The 24,484-nt window shown below is 42.1% G+C and overlaps 1 protein-coding gene across 1 annotated transcript in view; it reads right to left on the bottom strand.

The window, feature by feature from the left end:
- The window catches only part of RERE (arginine-glutamic acid dipeptide repeats), a 424,733-nt gene that overhangs the window by 200,145 nt on the left and 200,104 nt on the right, over positions 1-24,484 (bottom strand). Inside the window, 1 exon segment of the mRNA XM_030325464.1 lies at positions 21,061-21,186. Within this exon segment, the coding sequence (XP_030181324.1) occupies positions 21,061-21,186 (126 nt within the window).

Below are 24,484 nucleotides of genomic sequence, written 5' to 3' on the forward strand. Positions count from 1 at the left end.
CTCTCTCAAATTAAAAAGACTTAGGATGAAACAGGGTAAGACCATGGTAGTCAGAAAAACCTTCCAGAGGAGGTGACATCTGGTTGAGACCTGAAGGTATGAGAAGCCAGCCAGTCACCCTGGAGATACACAGGAAATCCACCAAATCCAGAAACAAAGAGCCTACATCTACGTGAGACAGTACCAGGGACCATAGAGAATGCCCAAAACGTTCAAAACACAGCTTTGTTCCCTCAAAAGTTTAAAATCCATTTAGGCAGGTAATAAACTCATGAAATAAATTTCTTGAAACTGTACAGAATTAAGCAGAAAGTCAGAGAATCTCTGAAACAGAGGGGGAAACGTGACCCACTTTGCAGCCTATAGGTAGTATTGACTCAGAGGCCAAGGTAATCGACTTGCTGTTCTGATTCTAATACTGCTGGAAAAATAACATAAACCATGCCTTTAAGCTTTCCAAAGTGAAACCTGAGATTTCTAATCTTACTTAATTCACACTTAGAAAAGAAAATACAAAGGCCATGCTTCCAGGCAGCAGCGTAAACAAACACACTGTTAATCTGCTAATCTGGAAAATCTAGTCCTCGAATTGCATTTCCTCCACTTGACTTGACTTCCCACTCCTGCAGCCTCCTCAGCGACACCGATTCACAGTTGCTGTTTCCCGGCCACTGACCACATGCCTGGGCTCACCCAGAATCCTCTAGCAGTTTCTTTCTCTAGAAACAGTTAAAGAGCTGCTGAGTAGAAAGAGTTGCCAACCAATTAGTCTCCAAACTATCCTGACTCAACTGCATCGTTCTGTCAGTATCTGGAGCAACTGAAAGTTATTCAACTATTTCAGACGTTAAGAACTGAACATGAGCTTCCAAATGTTTGCTCACTATAAAGGAGAAAAGCCGGCAGACCTTCCAACTGAGACTCTGAAGAAAAGGCAGCAAGAGAGCCCTGTGGAGCTGTCATCAGATGCACGACATCCTGTACCAACTGCCACTGGGCAGCAAGAAAGTAAAGATCAAGCCACCTGTGCTGGCAGATAAAGCAAGGCTTTCTCTACGAACAACTTTTCGTGAAGAGGCTTTTCTGGGATCAAACAAGATGGAAAGGCACCTGGAGTCTTCAAACGGAACGGTCAAGAAAAAGACGGTCGAAGAGCAAGACGAGTCCTGACCCGATCAGCAGTCACTGACCACTCGTGGCCAAGGTGGGTTTTCTCACATCAGCACTATCCTCACTGAGTGAGAGGAAAAAATAAAATGCCAATCTGTTTTCCTTGCAAAACTGCCTAGGTAAGCCCAGTTCACAGACACGGCCCACAGTCTTCCCACATTCCAAATCCAGTCACTGTGACTAAAATTCATCCGTTTCATGACAACTAAAGAGGACAAACACCACGCTGACCCAACAAGCAGTTAGCGGCAAGATCTCGGGTCTAGAACGCACCCTTCTCTCCCCTCCACTGCCCTTATCTGTAAAAGTCAACCCTGAAGCCATCGGTTCACGAGACGCTTCCTACCTTACCTTAGCAACAGGCAGGTTCAATCATTTGTGGCTCCTCTCTAACGCACACTTTAGCAAATATAATGCTTTCTAGCTACTTTAAAGACATCTACCCATGCCCTGTGCCTCCCACAAACATTTGCACATGCTGAAGGTAAGAACTTGGATTTTCCCCTTAAAGATCCAGCCATCATTCTTAATCCCTTCCTATAAAGATGCCTAGTAACAAATGCTACATAATAAAAAGGTTTAATACACACTGGCTTAACACATGAGAAGGAAACCAAAGACTTTTAGCAAAAGCAGGGAAAAACCATTTGCAATGCCAACGTGAAGTGAAGACATTTTACCATACTTCCAATGCTGGTGAAACAACGAAACTAAGATTTGAAAACACAAAATTCAATTAAATCACCAACCACTTCATCCTTATAACCCTCTCTCTTAAAAACCTCCCTATAACATAAACACTGCATGCATTTACACACGACATACCAAAGAGGATCATGCCAATTCCAAAACAACAAAAGGTACCTTTTAAAAGTCATCTTTGCAAAGAGCTCTACCTCCGTACCATTTTTTTAAAGCAGGCTCTACACCTACAGTGTGGGGCTTGAACTCACAACCCCGAGATCAAGAGACACACACTCTGCTGACTGAGTCAGCCAGGCACCCCTCTGCTTCTGTAACATATCCTAAGAGAATCACACTTAATCATATTTGCATGAAGATAATCCATCTTGGTTTAAAATGAGGAACTGTAACTAAATTCACAAATTTACTTCAAGTTATGAAAATATAAATAAATGTAAAATCTGTTAAAAATGTTTTCTTTAAAAAAAAATTTAATGTTTCTATTCACTTTTGACAGAGAGAGCATGAGCAGGGGAGGGGCAGAGAGAGAGGGAGATACAGAATCCGAGGCAGGCTTCAGGCTCTGAACTATCAGCACAGAGCCTGACGCAGGGACTGAACCCATGAGCAGTGAGATCATGACCTGAGCCGAAGTCTGACTCTTAACTGACTGAGCCACCCAGGCGCCCGTAAAAACGTTCTTTCCTATGAAGGTAACTATATAATCTCTCGCATCATTTTTACTCTGCTTTCGACCTTCTCAGTATGTTTTCCCATCTGAGACATGCAGTGACTCTCCGAGTCACCAGAGTGGCTGCTGCCCTGGGGTCATTACCTCTAAGAATTGCACAGGCTCTGTGATCTGATTCTGTGCTGAATGGCTCTGAGCTTTTAGACCTGTCCAACTGGGGCACAGAATGCTGGTGGCCTTCTCTGCTGCCACCCTCCCATTTCCCTTAGTAACAGAGCCCTTCTGTCACTGGCACACGGCCAAAGCAAGTCCAGACGCCCTGGAAGATCTGTGTAAACTGAAGTTGTTAGAGTGGGGCTGCTAGAGACACTCTGGAACGGGCAACCTTAGCTTTTGCCTCTGTGCCCTCCTCCTTCAGCTGCCAGGCTGTGGTGGAGAACCACCTGCCCCCAATCCGCTGCAGAGCAATACTTTTTTTTTTTTTTATTTTTTAGTAAAACACAAATAAGACTCTGCAGGAACTGTCAAACAGCTACAAAAATTTCTAATGGTTACTTTCTGTTTCTATACTTATCACATGGTAGACGAGTAACAAATGGTTCATTCCCTGGGCCATGATTTGAATAACACTGACCTAGAACATGGAGGTGATATGGCTGTGGCTCCACGGCCATCTGCGACTACAGGAGGCCTGAGAATGGAAACCATGCACTAAGGATAATGGAGCAGATGGCAGGAAACTAGACACCTGAAGATCATGGTCACTCTACCAACCTGGATGGCACACCCTGGAAAACACCTCATTTTACATGAGAATATAGACTTGTTACCACTGTGATTCAGATGTTCTTATATCTGGTGATATTGATAACAACTGATCTCCTCCATTTGTAGACCACTGTAAAATTTTCAAAGCACTAAATTACCTCTTTCTATTCTCACGAGAATAATCCTGTTGGTAAGCAGGACGAGTATTATCTTGATATGACAGATAGATGGAAACTAATATCCTAAAAGATTAAACAGCTTTGCCTAAAGTAACACAGCCAGGAAGTTTTGACAGTAAGAACTGAAAACAGAAGCCAGCTAGGTATTTTTTTCCACAAGAGCACTCTACCTCTCAGGGAGGTGAAAGTACTTAATCATAATCACAGTAAAATAAAATATAAATGACAGGGGTATATACCCCAACGAATTACATAATGTGTGTAAGCCACGGGGTATAAGATACATGAGCTCAAAATAAATACGGGAAAGGGACAAAGCAATTCCCCCACTAACTCTTTTGTTTGGTCCACTGGCGAAAAGAAAATTGGATTTAATGACTGCAATGAGAGTGTATGACATTTTACAGTAGTAAACTACATAAAGCAGTTGGGGAAAGGAGCATCAACGGGCAGAAACCACAGACAATTTTATATTAACTTAGCCAGAAATGCACCAACTAAACTAAGAGCCAATAATACAGATCACATACTTTAGGTTAGGACATAAACCCTCAAACCCTCCTCTCAAATAAAATCTGAAACATTCATACCTCTATCTGGATACAAACAAAATCTGTCAGTAACCCAATACTGTTTCTTTAAAAATTGTCGGATAATACTGTCTTGGTAACATAACACTGTCCTTCAGTATAAAGACTTCTAAGCACCAGTGTCAGTCAGAGGAGTTCTGTACTGTTCTTTCAATGGTGAAGAAGGCTGGCAAGGTGCCACCCCACTTCAGTTCCCAGGATGCCCTGTGAGCAAAAGTGTATATTAAAAAGCTGATGGTTCATCGGCCTCATCTTCTGTGACTGGACTAATTTTTACTCGGACAAGTTTTCTTTGCCTCTGTGGGTATCAAATGTTTTATTTCATCAGTAACAACACTGAAGTATTTGCCCATATCAATATGTATCTGTTAAAGGCTAAATTAAACAGAAAAGTCATACTTTTCATAAAAACATTTTTAAAAGAGGCTATTCTGTTGTCCTGAATATTGTGTTGCAGCATAAAAAAAAAAAAAAAAAAAAAAACCCACATGGAAAATTAGGAGACAAACTCTTAATGTATTGTTATGCGTATCTAACCTTTCAAATTTTCTCTACAGATATAAGCTAACTTACAAAGAAAAAAAAATAAGCTAAAAAAACCCACCATTTAATTCCTCCTGTATGTAAATCCAAACATACTGTAAAAGTCCTCAAGGGTCATTAGTGAGAATGAGTTCTCCCAACAAATACCTACCTGTCAGCTGGCTATACGAAAACGATGCGGGGAGGGGAATGGGTTGTTGGGGGGGGGGAGGGGGCAGGCACAGCTGTAGATATAAATACATAAAATACTCAACCAGCTCAAAGTAATGCAGAAAGGAAAATTCCCCACTAACTCTACCAACCACACAACTCTCTCAGAGGCATGAGGCCAAGGGAAGAAGGAAAGGGTGCTTTGGAGTGACACTTTCAGGGAAATAATCCTCTAGAGTTTGGGCTAGTCAGCAAACTACAGCCCCACAGGCGAATATATTCCCACCATCTATTTCTGTAAGTAAAGTTTTCACTGGAACCAGCCATGCTGTCGCATATTGTCTCTGACCAAGGTGAGTAGGTGCCACAGAGAAGACACTCACTATCTGGCCTTTTACGGAAAAAGTTTACCACTCCTGGGTGCAAAAAACCATCTGTCAATAAGTAATAATGTAACTAATCAGTTACCTGCACAGTAGCAGCAAAAAATAAGACGGCACTTCTCTGGTAATTGGTGAGAGTTGAGCCTAAATTTCATAAACACCTTTGTGTCTGTAAGATTTGCCTAGAAAAAAGCTGACCCAAACACCAGATCGTCTCCAAGCAGTGTGCCGAACACGAAACAGCCTATGACTCAGAAATCTAGTGGCCCACCCTGTTAATTTATCTTCCTATAGAACAAAAAACTCAATTTGAGCGATAAAACAAATTTCTCTAACAATAAACTACAGAGATCTATGGTCTGGTGTGATGTATCTCAGTGGTAAACAATGCTGACACAGAGTAGGTGACAATGCCCCTCAAAATCACCTGAGAGAGATTCCAAGTTCAATACTCCCCAAGGTCCAAAAGTATATTAACAGACAGACGCCCAGGGCATGCTCCACTTAAAAGGGAACTTTCACTGGGTTCAGTTCTCTTTGCTTCCTTGGAGTTAAATAGCAGTGCTAACATTTCATTTGCACTGATGCTGATTGTAAACAGGCCTTTGGACTTTCAGAGAAATTCATGTTGCTTCTTGGTAAACTAGATCTCTAAAATGGTAACCCAGCAGGTAGGTAGCTAAACCAACAGGAAGAAAAACTACACAGGACTAGAAAACTGGTGTAATAATAAAAATCCATGTGTTAAGAGTCCATGACTAAAAAAAGATTTAGATACAAAGGAATTTGGCCTGCGGTACCACGGTCATGTGGCCACTGAGGGGGGAAGGAACGGCGTCTGCAGCACGGTTTTTCTAAGCCACATTCAGGGCATGTGACAGATTAAGGTGCACGTACGGGCGACCGAATGTGGCCCGGACGATAATCAAGTCTGCAAGGCGGGGGAGTTTCACTGTTATTTTGTAAACAAACATCTCACTGGATCTTTTTTCGAGATCACTCCTTTTGGCAGCTTCCTAGGCCACCTTCTAAAAGAAGCCGTTCCTCTGCTCGACAAGCTGCCTGATACTCAGCGGTCACCGTCACTGTTAGATAATTCTATTTCCTCCAGAAACAGCAGGAAGGCATCATTTCATCCAAAGGAAGAAAAGAAGACCAAAGGTTGTTAGGTCTCAGTCCTCGGCCCTTCTCCCCGAAATATAAAAGGGCGATACATCTCTTTCAGATACAGCAATACTCAGACGAGTTCCCACTGCTTCAAAGCAGCGTAACACAAGTTGAAAACTCAGGTTGTGTTCTCCAGATCACTGTGACATTACACAAGTGTGCATTCGAAAGACTCCTTGGCTGGGATTACCAAAGTGCACGCAGCCGATCAGCCTGGTGGAATGCTTGCCTCCTCTCCTGGACAGACCACCACCCACGTCCTTTACTTACTCTTTCAACCAAAATGACTGAGAGAGGAAGGGGCGGGGGGGCATGAATCTGGTCAGGGGAACCGGAAACAATGCACAGCATCTCTCCCCACAGATTCTCTCTGACACTGGAACCCCCGCCCTGGCACTCACGTCTCCAGGGGAGCTCTCCCACACCAGAGTCTCCGTGGCAGCCGGGCACCCCCCTCCCCCGCCCATGGCCAGATTCCATCCACATAAGCACTTCCCATGCCGTTACTGAAGCCAACCGTACAGTGTGCAAAGCCCTCCCTCTCCTTCCACTCTTACTTCACTCCTCTCCCTTCCCTCTCAACCCTCTCTCCTCCTACTAGATAAAGGATTTTAAATCTGATCAGTTTTCCCAGGGATGCAGAAATGCGATCTTACACTATTCTCTAGCCTAACCTCATGGCTCCACCACAGGGACCGACATCTCTTAACACGGCTTTGTCCGGCTGACCATGCTCTTCCTGAGGCTGAATCAAAAAATTCTTTTTAGGGGCGCCTGGGTGGCGCAGTCGGTTAAGCGTCCGACTTCAGCCAGGTCACGATCTCACGGTCTGTGAGTTCGAGCCCCGTGTGGGGCTCTGGGCTGATGGCTCAGAGCCTGGAGCCTGTTTCCGATTCTGTGTCTCCCTCTCTCTCTGCCCCTCCCCCGTTCATGCTCTGTCTCTCTCTGTCCCAAAAATAAATAACGTTGAAAAAAAAAAATTAAAAAAAAAAAAATTCTTTTATAAACAGTACTGTCTCTACCATAGAATATAAATATGTCACACCACCAATGTTAAAACGCTGAAGCTGAATCTTATCCCCCCTCAGACAGACTGTAGAAGGGCAGAAGGCTTCAAACTTCACCCAGAAGATTCCAACTGTGCCAGTCCAATGGAGAAGTCCAATTATGCTTCCTTCCACATGACAACACCTCCTGTAGAACTACCTCCCGGGCTGGTGGATAATGGCAAAGGGCTGCCCCCAAAAGCTCCTCCTTCTCGTCATTCCTAGCCTTTGTATTAGACTGGGACCAGTTACACTACCAACACTGACAGAGCCCGGTGCTGGTTTCTTTTTCTCTCCCTGAAGCTCACCCTATGAGGTTACTTTCTTTCTCAATTGGTTGGCTGAAAAAAATCACATCAGTTACCTAACAAATTAACACCACCACCATCCCTCCTTAAAAGTTATGCCTGGGGCCCTGGGTGGCTCAGTCAGTTAAACATCCCCCTTTGGCTCAGGTCATGATCTCCCCGCTCATGAGTTCGAGCCCCATATCGGGCTCTGTGCTGACAACTCAGAGCCTGGAGCCTGCTTCAAATTCCTTCTCCTCTCTCTCTCTCTCTCTCTCTCTCTCTCTCTCTCTCTCTCTCTCTCTCTGCCTCTCCTCCACTCACACTCTCGTCTCTCTGTGTCTCAAAAATGAATAAATGTTAAAAAAAAAGCTACGCCAAAAAATTAATTAATAAAATGAAGTCAATTTCTTGTAGAATGTTACCCCTAAGGGAATAATATAAACCTCGCATGTATTAGCCAATGTGTCAGGTTGATGTAATATGCCAAATGCAACTGATGTTTGCTAAGGATATCACTAAAATCTGTTAAACAACCCACCCACAGCTACAAAAGAGAAAACAAACAAAAACAAAATTAAAAAAGAAAGTGTGCGTGTGTGGCCAACACTCTGTCTAAGAACTCCAAAAGATACAGAGTCACTTAGGCAAAAGGAAATCACACATCTATTCAAGAGCATCGTTAAGTGGAAGGGAATCGTCCAAAGGGCTCCACCGGCCGACTGAATAATTTTCATACAAAATGCCTACCAAATCTCCCTATGCTGCCAACAAAATCACCAGCTGAGGCAAATCCCAGATAATGAAACGCTGTAAGAAGGGCTCTTTTAATAATTTAGGCCATCAAGGAGTGGGTATCGATTCTTGTTTTCAGCAGAAGGAGAGCGCGTTATCTTCAGCCTTACAGCTCAGTGACAACATCAGGGAATTTAATCACAGTGCCTTTCCTGTCATGCAATCCTTAAACTGTCACCTTGGAATTCTTTGTCATTCGTCATCGGTTTCTAAAGAAGCCCTGGTCTCATGGACGTGTCTTCCCTCCTTAACCAACAGTAACCATAGCAGCATTTCAAGTTCTACAGATGAAACATAGCTGTCAATTACATTTGCCAGCTGCTTTTCTTTTAAAGAATTTTAACAATGCATCAGACATCTTTGTGCATTCCCATCTTGTTTGTTAACAAATCTGCTCAATATCTTAAGAGCAGATTGACATTCAATCACTATGGTAAGTGTGCCAATCTCTGGACATCTGTGGACATTTTGATATATCCAGAAGACGCTACTAACGAAAGGAAAAACCAGGGGAAGCTGTATACGTATCAACCACTATTATTCCCCATTCCAACATGGGAAACTTTCAAAAACCAATTACCCTAAACTTTCAAAACCAAATTAACCAAATATTAAATTTGGTGGTAATGTTGATTTAAGAGTATTCCTGAATCTTTATATACTAAAAATATATTTGAGACAAAAAAAAACTCTCTGGACCGAAATCAAGCGAATGGTCTCTGGTACAAGTACAAATCAAAACTGCTCTTCATCCCTCACAGAATGGTCTGCACTTCCGGTTACACGACCCTTAAACTCCACTAACGTCATTCAATTTCCATTTTTATTGTCCGATGAGCTCCACCTTTCACCGAGAGTGTGAGAGGACGCACTGCGGTCAGCCGTTGCCACTAATTTGTCTTTGGATGCAATTCCATGGTGTTCCTCCACAATCCTTTGGATCGAGGCACCTTACTAATCCCAAGGGTTCCGGGCCCAAGGTCCCCATACACGCCTACTGCTGACACCAAAGGCACTGTACCTCTGTCTTTTGAGGTCCTTCTGCTTTCCATCCAAACTAAATCGTTACAAGGCCCTGGGGCAGTACAGCAGCATCCCCCCCCCCATTCACTCAGCCATCAAGGAGAATCGTCACTTGTCAAGAGGCTGAGACCAAGGGCGGCAGCAGCCCCATAACCAACACCACCCCCACTTTCCTGTTGTAACAGCATGACAAGGTCCTCTCTAAGACAGATTCAAAGGAGAGAACACCCAGCATTCGAATAAATGAAACCTAACAAAACAGCCTCATGTCACGTTAGCTGAAAAACTGACAATGCACACGTTTACAAGGTATATGCTGTAGGAGTTCTACAAGCCCGTTAAGAATTCCCACAGGGAAGGAAATACATATTTAGAACAAAAAATTTTTTGTTTTTTGTTTATCACATACTGATACCTAATTACTAAAACCATAGCCAGGAATACCCTCTGGGCTCCACACCACTCTCATTTTCGTGAGAGGCAGAAACACAGTGGAAAAACACCCAACAGTCCCTTCTTTCTTAAAAACAAAAAAACAAAAAAAACCTAATACACATACATGCACATCAGGTTTTTTTGGCTAATCTTCCCCCTGACTGTATTAATGCTATACTTTGTGTTGATGGTCTCATTCGTCGCATTTTATGTACTCCTTTTTAAAAAAAAAGTCCCTCTTGGGGCACCTGGGTGGCTCAGTCAGTAGAGTGTCCGACTCTTGATTTCAGCTCGGGCCATGATCTCACAGTTCATGAGATCGAGCCCCACACTGGGCTCTGCACTGACAGTGAGGAGCATGCGTGGGATTCTCACTCTGCCCCTTTCCCTGCTGACACGTGATCTCACATTCTCTCCCTCTCTCTCAAGATAAATATTTAAAAATAAATAACAAAAATTTAAATTCTTCTTCACCTGATTTTTTAAGATATTTCCCCCTGTCTTCTAAATGAAGACAACCACTAACTCAACGCATAAGGTGCAGAGTCGGGACCTGTTCCAGGCACTGCAAAACAAAATGATGAAAAGCACAGCCCTTCCATTTACTCTTGCCAGAAGGATGGACTACAGTTGATGCTTGAAGGACACAGGTTAAACATGCAGGCCCACTTTTATACGCAGATTTGTTACAGTGCAGTAATGCAAATGCATTTTCGCTTCCCTATGACTTTCTTCATAACATTTTCTTTTTTCTAGCTGACTTTCTTATAAGAATACAGTTATAGCACATATATCATACAAAAATATGATAATCAACTATTCACGTGATTAGTAGGCTTCCTCTAGTAGGCTATGAGAAGTTATGTTCTGTGGCACTCAGAAGTTACACACAGATTTTCTACTGCAGAGCGGGGAGGAGTCAGTGCCTCTAAACCCAACGTCAGTCCAGGGTCAACTGTATATACATATAAAGTAGCCAAGGCACGTCAGGAATACAGGCAGACTGTCTCCCTCAAAGAGGAGCAAGAGATGGAAGGTGGGAGAAGGACAGGGCTCATTCTTCTTTTCATTTCAAAGTATATCTTAAATTTTCTCTATGTATTCATTTCCTGGATTGTCTATTTTATCATTTCAAATAACAGAGTTGAGAGCTACAAGATGTAATTGAGTGAGTTTACATGAACCAAATACCTAAGTTGTACTACTATAGTTACCACAAACTAAGTAAATAAATAAGACAAAACCAACGTGCCACACATTAATGCCACAGAAGGACAAAGTCGCATCACAGCAAGCTACACTTACACTTATGGAGGTTTCTCAAGGATAACAACAACCAGAAAGCGACAGCAGAAGAACTGAGTCATCATGAGGAACCCACTAGTCGAAACACGCCATACGCCATCCCCCAGCGCTCCAATCTGGGCCAGAAGCAATCAGTGAGAAGCGGCTATTTCATTTCAGCAAAACACAATCAACCATCTATTCATTAATGTTGACAGAATTTCATTGTTTGTTGTTATTGTTGTTCTGTTGTTCGTTTGAACTCATTTAAAATTAATATACGACGCTCGGGTTTGAGAAACGTAAGAGGCCCTGGAACTGGCCTGCCTCCTGCACAGGACGTGATCAGGTCTGCATTTACAACAGTCACGAGGTGGAAGGCAGACTTCCTTTCGCTAAAGCTGGCTGCCACCAGCATCTCCTGGGGCGTGCCTGGGAAAACGATGGATTCCTGGGCCTCACTCCAGAACTACGAAACAATATTCTGGTTTTACAAGTGAGGAAACTGAGGTGCAGAGAGAGTAAGTAACTTGATCACTAGTAAAGCTTGCCAACATGAATCAAAACAAGACCATAATTTCAACAGTAAAAACGGTATTTTTTTAACCATGTCCATGATCTATTACTTCACTTCTAAGCAGCTTTTCTCGCCTCGTGAGGCTCAACAGGGAACAAACACATCACAGGTGTTTTTTTCCTTGCCTAGAAAAAGATTTTCCTCTTTCTAGAAAAAAATCTGAAAATTCATATAGTCCTTCTCATTTTTAGTATTCTAAAAATGAAAAACACCCTGAGCACTCAGTCTCTCCCATCCCCCCCACCCCTCTCTCGGTTTCTTTCTTCCACTTTACTCAAAAATCCCACACTGGGATTAATGTAGGTGAATTCTGATCTGTTCTTCAAAGGCAGAGCAATTTGTGTTTACAAAAAAAAAAATTGCCATTCCACAGTCGCTACAGTGATTCAGGCAAAATAATCACTGGGTGGTGTATAGTGGGTAAAACTTTGATGAAGAACAGGATATTACATGGTCTCAAAGTTTCTCCCTACAAGTACTTACCAAATACAAAGGAAAAGTTGGTAACTTATCCAAGTGATCAAAGTTAACTTAATATCACTAATAATGTGACAAACTGATATCATAATCTCTCTGATGTAAAGACCTTAGGACACAATACCACTAATAAACAGTCTAGCCTAAAATGCATAACCTAAATCTAATAGGCAGGGAACAACAAACTACAAAAAACTAGACTGCACTCTTTAAAAAACATGTCAGTGTCGTCAAAAGACACAGAGGAGCACCTGGGTGGCTCAGTCAGTTGGGCGACCGATTTCAGCTCAGGTCATGATCTCACAGTTTGTGAGTTAAGCCCCGTGTCGGGCTCTGTGCTGACAGCTCAGAGCCTGGAGCCTGCTTCCGATTCTGTGTGTCTCTCTCTCTCACCCCTCTCCTGCTCACGCTCTGTGTCTCTCGGTCTCTCAATAATAAATAAATGTTAAAAAAATTTTTTTTAAAAAATAAATAAATAAATACATAAGACAAAGAGAAGCTAAGACATTGTTCCAAATTAAAGGAGAGCTAAGACACATGGTAACTAGATGTAAGTGTGATGCTGGTCTAGATATTAGGTCCAGGGGCGCCTGGGGCGCAGTCGGTTAAGGGTCCGACTTCAGCCAGGTCACGATCTCGCGGTCCGTGAGTTCGAGCCCCGCGTCAGGCTCTGGGCTGATGGCTCAGAGCCTGGAGCCTGTTTCTGATTCTGTGTCTCCTCTCTCTCTGCCCCTCCCCCGTTCATGCTATGTCTCTCTCTGTCCCCCAAAAAATAAATAAATGTTGAAAAAAAAATTAAAAAAAAAAATAGATATTAGGTCCAAAGAACAAACTGCCACAGAGGGCACTACTGGGACACATGGCAAAATGTGAACGTCTACAGATCAGATGAGTATTGTTAAACTGTTAGATTTCCTGCTTTTGGTAACTATGTGGCAACTATATAAATAAATGTCCTTGTTCTTACAAAATACACAGTTAACTATTTAGAAGTAACAAGTCAAAATGTCTGCCTTTTACTGGTCAGATTCAGAACAGCGGAATAGAGTCCAAAAACAAATCCACATAAATATCGTCAACTGACCTTTGACAAAGGAACAAAAAGGCAAATACAATGGGAAAAGATAGTTTTTCAACTAATGGTGGTGAATAACCGGGCAGCCACATGTAAAAAACAAAGAAAGAAATCTAGACACAGACCACACCCTTCACAAAATCAACTCCAAAGGGACCACGTACCTAAAATGTAAAACAAAACTAGAAAACTCCTAGAAGATAACAAAGGAGAAAAACTAGATGACCCTGGGTTTGGCAATGACTTTTTAAATTCAACACCAAGCACATAATCCATGGCGGAAGGAATTGATAAACCAGACTTCTCTAAAATTAAAACTGCTCAACAGAAGACACTGTCAAGAAAAGAGAAAGAGAAGCCTCAGACTTGGAGAAAAGACCTACAAAAGCACACCTGACAAAGGATTATTGTCCAAAATATGCAAAGAATTCCTTGACGCTCAACAATAAGAAAATAAACGGCCTGATTAAAAACTGAACCACAGACCTTAGCAGACACCTCACCAAAAGATCCACAGATAGCAAGTAGGCATATAAAAACAGAACTCCACATGGTATGTCATCAGAGAAATGCAAATTAAAACAGCAATCAGACATCACTACACATCTATTAGAATGGCGAAAATCCACAACACTGACAACACCAAATGCTGGCAAGAATGGGGATCAAGAGGAACATTCATTCACTGGTAGGAAAGAAAACTGGTACAGCTATGTTGGAAAACAGTTTCGTTGTTTCTTTAAAAACCAAACATACTCTTACCATACAATCCAGCAATCACACTCCTTGGTACTTACCCAAAGGACTTGAAAACTTATATCCACACAAAAACCTACATGCAGATGTTATAGCAGCTTTATTCATAATTGCTAAAACTAAGAAAAGTGAAGACATCTTTGAGTAAGCGAATGGATAAACTGGTTCATCGAAACAATGAAATATTATTCAGCATGAAAAAGAAATAAGCTTCAAGCCATGAAAAGACATAGGAGGAACCTTAAGTGCATGCTACTAAGGGAAAGCAGCCAATCTAAAAAGGATACATACTATATGGTTCCAACTCTGACATTCTGGAAAGGCAAAACTGTAAGAGTCAGCAAAGAATTTGCTGGTTGCCAAGGGTTGGGGGAAGGGAGGGGTGAACAGGCAGAGCAAAGAGAATTTTTGGGGCAATAAAACTCCTCTGTATAAAGCTGTAATAGTGGATACATGGCATTATAAACTAGTCTAAACCCACAGAATGTGCAATATACCAAGGGTGGACCCTAATGGAAGCTATGTGCTTTGGATAATGATGTGTCAATGCAGGTTCATCAACTGTAACATATGTACCACTCTGATAGGGGAGGCTGACGATGGGGGAGACGATTCATGTGTAGAGGTAGGAGGAATGTGGGAAATCTGCACCTTCTGCTCAATTTCGCAATAAACTTAAAACTGCTCTGAAAACTGAAGTCAGGAGGGAGGGAGGGAGGGGGGAGGGAGGGAGGAAGGAAGGAAGGAAAGAAGGAAGGAAGGAAGGCCGGCCAGACAAATTCAACCTAATTACACAACATGAAATCAAAGACAAAAACAGAAAATGTCCACTTGTAGGCACAAGGCATAATAATTTAGTACACCAATTTCTATAGACCATGGAAGGCCTAATTAACCTTAGGTATATTACTTACACTTCAGTCCAGTCCCTAAGAAAAATCTGGTACTCTAGTGAAGGCCTTGATATTTGTAAGAGTTGCTACCACCACAAGCACTAGGATATCCTAAAATGAGGGGTGACACTAAAAACAAAGTTAAGTTCAACAAAACTGCGTTCTACTTTCGTGTGCTGACATTTCTTTGGCAATTTATTATCAGTAAAATTAATTCTGGAGAGCTTGTAAAGCCGGAGAACTCCACATATCTACTTAGATATTTTTCAAACAATACAAACAGCCCAAGAAGGCAAGATTAAAAGACCTTGCAGTGTCCGTGAGGAACACAAGGTGATGCAGGAGGTGCCCCTGAAAAGAGCTGCAGCTCAGTGAAACCTACAGGCAATCTTTCCACCTCGCACCGGCCTACGGTAGTAAGCACACTGCTGAAAGAGTGGGCAGTTTTATGAGATCATAAGGTTATTCAAATCTATGCTCCGACAAGGTGGCTTGATGCCCCTTTTGTAAGAAAAGGAGCAGACGAACAAGACAGACAGCCCTCAAGAACAAATCAGTTGAAATTGGCTTTTATGGGAGAGCAGGATACGAAAACAGCCGCTCAGAGGGAAGGAATTTCTCTGCAAGCAGGGGATAAAGCCCTCTCATACTGGGAGGCTGGGTGTTTCAAGAATTTTTTCAACTTGCTGCCTTCAAATTCAACAGCTATTAATCACCTTCCATTTAGGGTAGTTGGACTAATCCCAGCATTTGTATCAGTAATTTTTCTAACAATTCAGTTGTTTTAATTTCTTTCATGACAATCAAATATAAAAGGCAATGGTTATTTTTGGCATTCTTAATGTCAACTGGGGAAGCTACAGGAAATACTGAAAGAGCAGGATATCCTTAGAAATTCCTGCGTATCTACACAAGCAACCAGATTGGAGTTCTCTACAAGGAACTAGGTAAAAAAAAAAAAAAACAAAAAAACCATAATCAGCCTTCATTTTAAAGTAGCATCCTATAATAAGTGTTCACCTTTAATTACTAAATACTATCAAGTCCCAAGTATGAAAAATATCAGTGTCAGAAACGATACTTACGAATGGTAAATACCTTACACAGGAAAGAAATATTATTTTCACACTGGTATGAATTACAATCGCAAAAGCTTAAACTAGATATTAAGCAAAGCATTCTTAGGTTTCGAGGAGGTAAATGACATATCTCACAGGCCTGCTTTATGGATCCAGGAAGGTGTAGCAGGGAGCAGCAGAAAAGGCACACACTGAGCAGAGACCCAGGAGACCCAGATTCTGGCCTAGCAGCCCCTCCCGAACAGGAATCTGGGGAAAGCTACGGGGCCCTAGCTTCCCGCTCTGCGTGAGTGGACCAGGTCTGTGTACATCAGTGGAGTGGATTTACTCCAAGGAAAAAGCAAAATCCAATTTCTTACACGCATGAAGTTTTACCCAAAATCAACACACAAGATCGACAAACACAACACCACTACAGGAATTATTTTTCAAATGTACACAGATGTCATTAAGATAAATGAAAAAGTAACGTTGAAAAAAAAAAAAAGGGGGCGCCTGGGTGGCGCAGTCGGTTAAGCGTCCGACTTCAGCCAGGTCACGATCTCGCGGTCCGTGAGTTCGAGCCCCGCGTCGGGCTCTGGGCTGATGGCTCGGAGCCTGGGGCCTGCTTCCGATTCTGTGTCTCCCTCTCTCTGCCCCTCCCCCGTTCATGCTCTGTCTCTCTCTGTCCCCAAAAAATAAATAAACGTTGAAAAAAAAAAAAAAAAAGATAAATGAAAAAGAAACTCAAAGAGTAGCTGTTTGTTAATCCTGCATTTTTTAAACAAAATACTAAAATTATAACCACCACAAGGGCTAATAGGAAAACAAAATTAACTGATACTAAGAAGGTTTCTCACACCGGGGCCCTTGGGTGGTTCAGTCCGTTGGGGGTCTGGCTCTTGATTTCAGCTCAGGTCATGATCTCACAGCTTGGTGGGTTCAAGCCCCACGTTGGGCTCTATGCTGCCCCTGCAGAGCCTGCTTGGGGTTCTCTCTCTCTCTCTCTCTCTCTCTCTCTCTGCCCCTCCCCTGCTTGCACTGTCTCTATCAAAATAAATAAATACACTTTAAAAATTCATTAAACAAAAGAAGAAGGGTTCTCACACCATATGTTACCACCACTGTCCACTCATTCAGGGCGAGGCCAGCCTGTGACACTCTCAGCAGCAGAAGCCATCTGCTCTACCAAGCAAGCGAGCAGCACGCTAACTCAGGAGTTCTTCGAGTAAAGAGGAGGCAAAGGTGGGCACCACTGCAGGGACCATCCAGGAAGTACAGAAGCCAGCCACGAGAGCAACGGACATTACACAAGGCGGGGGGGGGGGGGGCGGGGGGGGGAGAAGGGTTCCCGAGTTAAACCTCAGAATTCATTCCTGACATTCATTCAAGGCAAGATTTTCTACAACTGTAAACCTCATATTTTCTCATCTGCAAAATGAAATAAATACCACAAATTAAACTATGTGAAAAGAGTAGCACAGTGCCTGGGCACCAAGTAAATGCTCAGTGTCCGCATACTTCCCTAACGAGCAACCAGCTGATCTGTAAGCGGAAAGTGTATAGAGCCGCAGTTCCCAATCTTCATTTGAAAGCTTTTTCAACATTTTTAGGAATCCACTGATTAGCATCCATGGTTGAAAAGAACACTCTCCCCAGAAAAATCCACATACATATAAGACTCTGCAATTTCAGGAACTTCACAGACCCTGTTCCACTTAAGGAGTCCTAGGGGCCTATGGACCTCAGACCAAGAATGTGTAGAACACTAATAAATTACTTAACACCTGAATTTGTAAAACAAAAAACTGCGTAACAACAGACACTGCTTAATGAATGCTTATCATATGCTCAACGCCACGCTAAGCAGATCAATGGACTTCTTCCCTCTTTGCAACAACTGCTGAGGTAGACAGTAGTGCTGTGCCCACTTTAAAAGTGAGAAAATTAAGTGCCAGGAAGGTCATGAACACGTCCTCCATTACACAGGAACGCATCAGGATAGAAACATGTTCTCTAAAGAATAATGCACCAAAACCAAAACCAGTAGTTTAAAAAAATGACAAATAAAATTGTCATCTTACGCTATTACAGACCTGTCCTATTTATCTGCATCAGCTGCTCAACAGAGGTCTTAAACATGCAAAAAGCTAGGCGACAAAATAAAAATCCTAAGTATCTAACGAGTCTAACCCTTGCTCTCCCAGTGAGGAAGGGATTAGCACACCCTACAAGAAGTCCAGCCTGCAGAGCCGCCTCCATGAGAACTAAAATGAATGTGCATTTTAAGTCTCCTTTCCAGAGCCGCACCTTCTCTGCTTTTTGGAAAGAGTCTCTGTCCTGCCATTTAAACCACCGGATACTGGGAGCAGCTGCGGGGGTGGAGGGGATCATCTCTACCCAGTGTAGGGAGAAGCTGGGCAACGTTTTCTTTGCCTTCTCACCTCCCTCACTACCCCTGGACTGCCAATAAACACAGCACCTTTTGCTAAAAAAAATCCAAGCTAACATATTCTCTATAAGAAGGGAAAATGCTGCCTTTCCAGCACAAATACTTTAAAATTGAACAAATTAGTTAAAAATTATAAAATCAACTCTTTGAGTTGTATCGCCATTAGCGTAGAAACACAGATCAGACAGATACCTGAATATGGAAAGAAAGTTAAATTATGATGCAGTTAGTGCTATCCTATAAAAACTAAATTAACAAAAATAGTCTATTAGGGAAGACATCTGGTGTATCATGGCAAGAACTGTTAATGATATTGTCTGCAACCCTGTAATCAATTTTTTCTCCCAGCAGCTCTCATTGCACTGTATTAGATCTGCGTGCCTGCAGAATTTATGAGCACTCTGCACATGGGGGGTAGCTTTGCCAACTGGATCCAATTCAGATCCAGCTCAAATGACTTTGGCAGCATGAAGCGTTGTTAAAGAACAATCAATACAGTTTGCTTCATGCAGCATCATCTTGACTCAAAGAAGATTCATTATCTTATTACAGAACCTCCTCAAACCTACATCCGATGGTATCTGAGTACACCACCGATCATGAACTTATTTAAAACTCCAGTGAACACCATACTTTTCTGCTAAATAAACAAATAAATACTGGTCATCACTAATGCTAATACAAAAAGTTTACTGAAAATCAATGTTATTATGGGCAAAATTTTAAATCTACTCAACAAATCCTGATTAATGAATATTGTAGTACATGAAACAGTCTAACAATGACATCCACACTAACTGGAGAATAAAGTAGAAAGTATCAGCCTGAAAGAGAAAATCATCTCTTAGATATATACGGAAACAAGATGGTAACTGTAAAGGCTGAAGTCTTCGAAGTAGAGAGTCAAGTTGGGACTCTGCTAATGCGTCCCTTACGATGTCAATATCTTTCCAGGGATTAAAATTAGACTTTTATCCACTACACTGGGTTTTATCTTCCATTGCGAATGGTTGTTATATCAAGAATTCCAAGGTTTCCATAATGTGAGCCTTTTTTCTGGTCTAATTCTTGATAAATTACACCAGCAACTATTTGCACATGACATTGCTGTTGTGACGATTACTCCTGGTTTTGTTACGATAATTAATATCCTAGCTCCCCTGTCCCAGTCCTCTTCTCTTTACACATGGGTGACAGCCCTCACCATCTAGCTGGAGCTTCTGCCGTCTGGCCAGAATGCACCGGATACCCAATACATCTTCTTAAGCAAGCATTTGCAAATCAGCTTGCCTGGAATAAAAAAGCCTACAGAGGCTTCTCTCCACGTGTCACATAAAATCTGCCCTCGTCTCACCTCTGCCATGCTCTATGATCTGGCCCCGCGTTATGTGCCACCTCCACCCCCACGACCCACTAACCTGTGCTCTTCCCCGACGTCCTGCGGTCATCTTCTCTCAACTCCCAGCCTCACCAGGCTCACCGCCTATGTGGCTTACAGGGACAGGTGGACACGTACACCTGGAAGGCTCCTCCAGTCTGCCTGTCCACATGTTGCTGATGTATCAAAAACCAACCCGGCTCCTCAAAACCTGCCTGTCTTCACAAAACTCCCCCAAGTGGGACAGCCCGTTTGGAGCACTCGCTTTTCCTAGTTTCAAGATACCATTATTCTACACTATAACTGAGCAATTCATTATACAGCGCCAGGTATCTTGTGTTATTTTCTGAGTATGCATTTGAGCCCCACGGTCAGATTACGCACAACAAGAGAAAAGACAGGTCTTCAACTTCTTTGGTGATTAACAGCAGTCAATCAGAATAAACACCTGTCTTCCGGAAAGCGTTATCATTAAATCCTCATAAAGGCAAAAGAAAGGCAGACAGGTGTTTACACAACTTTCATAAGAGGGGAGATACAGGACACACAAACAACCCACAGATCACCAACACCAGGCCCCGTGCTCTAGGGACAAAGCACCACAGACACTTCATCCTGCTGCACCTCACACACACGTCATTACCACCAGGTAACGGAGACATTACCAGGGCACAGCCGAGTCCACTGTAGCTACACCCTAACTCGAGCCTTTCAAAGGGTTTAATTCTCGATCTGGCATCGCAGAAGAGCCTAGCTGCTTCTGAGCAATATTCGACAAAATGTCACCCGAGAGGACAGCATCCAAAATAGTTTAGATTTGTGGGCCCTAAGTCCCCACGATGCTGGGGAAGTGCACATTTCACACTTGGACTCAAACTTACCCCTTTTTTCCCCATTTCAGTTGCCAACATCCATACTCGCTGCTGATTGCCAGCTCCTGCTCCTTGCAACAGCCCAGCATGCTCTCTGCTGGCGCCCCAATACCCTACACCACCAAACCCCGCTGACTTCTGGAACTGTCCTAGAGGGGTAAGGCAAGTCCCGTATTTTGCTTCCTCTGTGCATGTACTTGTTACTCCTTTAAAAACACATACAATACAGCACATTTTTAAAGGGGCTCTGGGGAGGGAGGTAATATTCCTTTTATACCCTATGGGATATAAAATATTGATAGCTTTTAAAAACGGGATTCTCCTTACCCCTACAGGCCCTCTCCCGGCTTCAGAAAGATGTTGTGGTGGCTGTGATGCCACCGGCAGAGAGCATGCTGGGGGGTCACACAAAGCAGGAGTTGGAGATCTGCAGCAGGCCTGGGAGTTGTGGACCTAAAAAAGAAAAGAGCTTTCAGTTAGCATGCCCAACGTCCCCTCCAGCCCTGGTTACTGGGGGCACGCAGCACACAAGCAGGTTATCTGCACCACCCTTGAGCAGATGGCCTCTCAGAGAATTTGTTCTACCACGAAGTTATCAGCCTTTCTGCATCAGCGCCGTTGCCTTAGTTCAGCATGAACAAACATATGAGCCTTGTGGCTCCAGACTTTAATCTGGGTCCTGTTGTAAAGCAGTATGGTGTGTGCCCCCCAAGTAACCAAGTTAAGATGTGACACAGTGCCAAAACACGGTGACAACGGCATGCTTTGCTTAGAATAAAAACAAAAACGCAACGGTGTCAGATAAACGCAGCCGTAAATGAACCAGAAGTGGACAAACTGAGCTTTCAGAAGAGTTTCTAATGCGAGACCCTAGAGACACAAGACAGGTACTTAATAAGGAAATATTTGAGGCATTAGGAGGTCAAAGGAAGATCCTACCATTTTCTCAAAGTCCTAGTTTAATTTTGTAAAGCTAAAGGCAAGGCAAAAGACAAAGGCTTAATAACAGAGGGAAAAAAGACACCTTTAAAGTGAGTTTTAATTTTCTCCCAGTGCCCATGTGAACAGGCACAAAACATAAGCTCAAGAAAGACACTATTTCTTTTAGGCGCGAAACGAGCGCTGGTGCGTACCACGTGTCTACACGTCTTCCTTTACACCGTGCAAACATTTAAAGCAGCAGCAGATTAGAGAGCAACTTCTGAAAGCCAGCACCGTCCTTGTAAGTATCAAAACAGATACCTCGATAACAGTTCAAATATGTTTCCTTTTTATACATTCTGGAGAGTACATAACACTTCCAAAAACTAACCAGCCCAGTTTCGTGGTTTTTAAATAAACTACAAACTCCATAAGATCCAAACACTTATAGAAGAATCTCTGTTCTTAAAGTTGCTTTAAAATAACAGACAAGCAAACTTTTTAATATTAAAGCATTTTTAGGGAGCTTTCTTAAATTTAATTCCTTCTGAATCACTAACAACTTCCTATAATCCAAGATTTTAACATGTTCCGTTAACTACTTATTTTTCTATGTCTCTTTTAAGACAAAAACACAAATCCCAAGAAAATAAGCTAATAGTGGGGACTGTCTTTATCATGATGGTTTTCTTTGCCTTCTCTGCAGATCACCTTCTAGAGTATATCCTGGGCACCCCATAGTACACTTCCTGTGTGGTCAGTCTTGACTCCCACTGCCTCAAGAACAACCCACGATCACAACAAGTGTTGGTAGCAGCAGGATCTGCTCCACACACACCTCCCTCCTCCCCATACCAGCACCACAAATTCCAAATCAAAGAGCCAACTGTGCATTACAATATACAATATACTCAGTATTTTTTTTTACCATAATCATCCAATAAAAATGAATTTCTGGTGAATATTTTGCACTAGTAATTCATCAGTCAGATCATTCAAATTCTTATTCATTCACATCAAGAGTTTTAAATAAAGAAGACACCTAGTAAAGCATTTCAAAGCACCTTGGCATTATTTTAAATATGCAAAAGTTCAAATAATTATTAAAACATTTTAAGTATTAAAAAGTACATTTCAAAACAAAGCACTGTTCTTACTTATGAATTGGAAAACATGAACAGGTATCTGTTTCCCTCATTTTCTTTTGGTTCTTCTGGTGGGTTTTACTTGGACTATTTCAAGTTAGTCCTTAATCACAAACATCCACAGGTACACACAAATTATCAATTTCCAATTCTAAGATATCAAGAATATGAATAAGACTTTGCCAATATTCTTGCAAAGCAGCCCTCTGCAAATATGAAGTTGTCTCAAACTTTCTTAAGCTCCTTTTTTAGAAAGGTAAGAATACCTAGGGTTTTTCGCATTAAAAACATTTCACCTCCAGAGAACAGGTTTAGTAAACATTTTTAGATACATATTTTATGGAACAGTATAATTAAACGAAATTCTTTCAGTGGTTTCCTAGTCCTAAAATCCAAATAAACCAGGAGAAAAATGAATTACCCAACTTCACAGTAATAGTGAACCATTAAAACTTTAAATCCCACGTGGCCTACAATGACTGTCAGTCATGAGTGAAAACAGCCTGCTGAGAAGCTGGGTAAATGGGGCCAATAAGATGCTATGAGAGTATTATTCCCAAAGCCTCATTTTGATTTTCATTTATGTGAATATCAGCCCCACCATTTATAGGTTGACATTCGTATCAGGGAAAAAGGCTGTAGTGATTCAAAATAACTTGCAACATGACTGCTCCATAACTGGCGGGGGGGGGGGGGACACCTGACATATTTTGTCCGTTAAACTTGGGGCTAAGGATTTCATCCCCCTCTTGCTTCTTAAAGGATTAAATTATAAACGTCACATTTACATGTGAAAAGGACATACAGTCTCTGTGCATATATTTTTTATTATTGGTGGCCTACTCCAAACAAATAGCATGGAGCAAGCTTAATGACCCATTACAGTTTATCATAATGCTTATAGATAGCAACTAAGCAACCATGGCCTGTACTGTAAACGAAGGGAGAAAAACGGTGTGGTCTCCAGAAGAATACTTGAGCACCAAATCAATAGGGTGCACCTTTGCTGGACGTGGAAATCACCGTGTTAAGAGTGGTGTCATGCTGGAGCACCCACTCCAGACAGGTGAGGACAACTAAAGTAGCAGAAAGGAGCCCTGTGGGAGAATGACTTCAGCTGCACACTCCATTATGTCTCTAAATAATACTTAATTCCTCACCCTGTAAACTAAAAAACAGTCGATAACGAATTTCAAGGATTTCACTTCATTATCCAACACTACCTCAAAGTCACACAGATGTAAATGGGTGATACTGACTTTTCCTAGGGAATGAACTAGAGGAGAAAAAGGAACTATGGAAAGAAGTACTCAGTTCTGGAAATCTAACTTGAGCGGCTACCAAAAAGAGAAAAAAACCACTACTTGACACGGAACTGAATCATTACATCATAAGGCATTTTCCTATCAGCCAGCCTTCTCAGGAATGTTTACCTACAGACTTAAGTCCTCATTTATCTTTGCTAAAAGTCAGTAATACAGAAAATTCAAAACACATTATAATGCCTAAAAATGTTATGACTTTGGCAACCCTCTGTAAACTCCTGAAGAAAATGAGTAACTGAGTTTAAGTTTTTAAGAATAGATTTTTATTATTTAAATATCTGAAGTACTAACACTACAAGCTAACCAAAATACTACGCGCTGTAGACTAACAGTAAAGAAATGCGTCTCTCTGGTTTGTTT

The sequence above is a fragment of the Lynx canadensis genome, chromosome C1 (genome assembly GCF_007474595.2).
Source record: "Lynx canadensis isolate LIC74 chromosome C1, mLynCan4.pri.v2, whole genome shotgun sequence".
Taxonomy (NCBI): Eukaryota; Metazoa; Chordata; class Mammalia; order Carnivora; family Felidae; genus Lynx; species Lynx canadensis.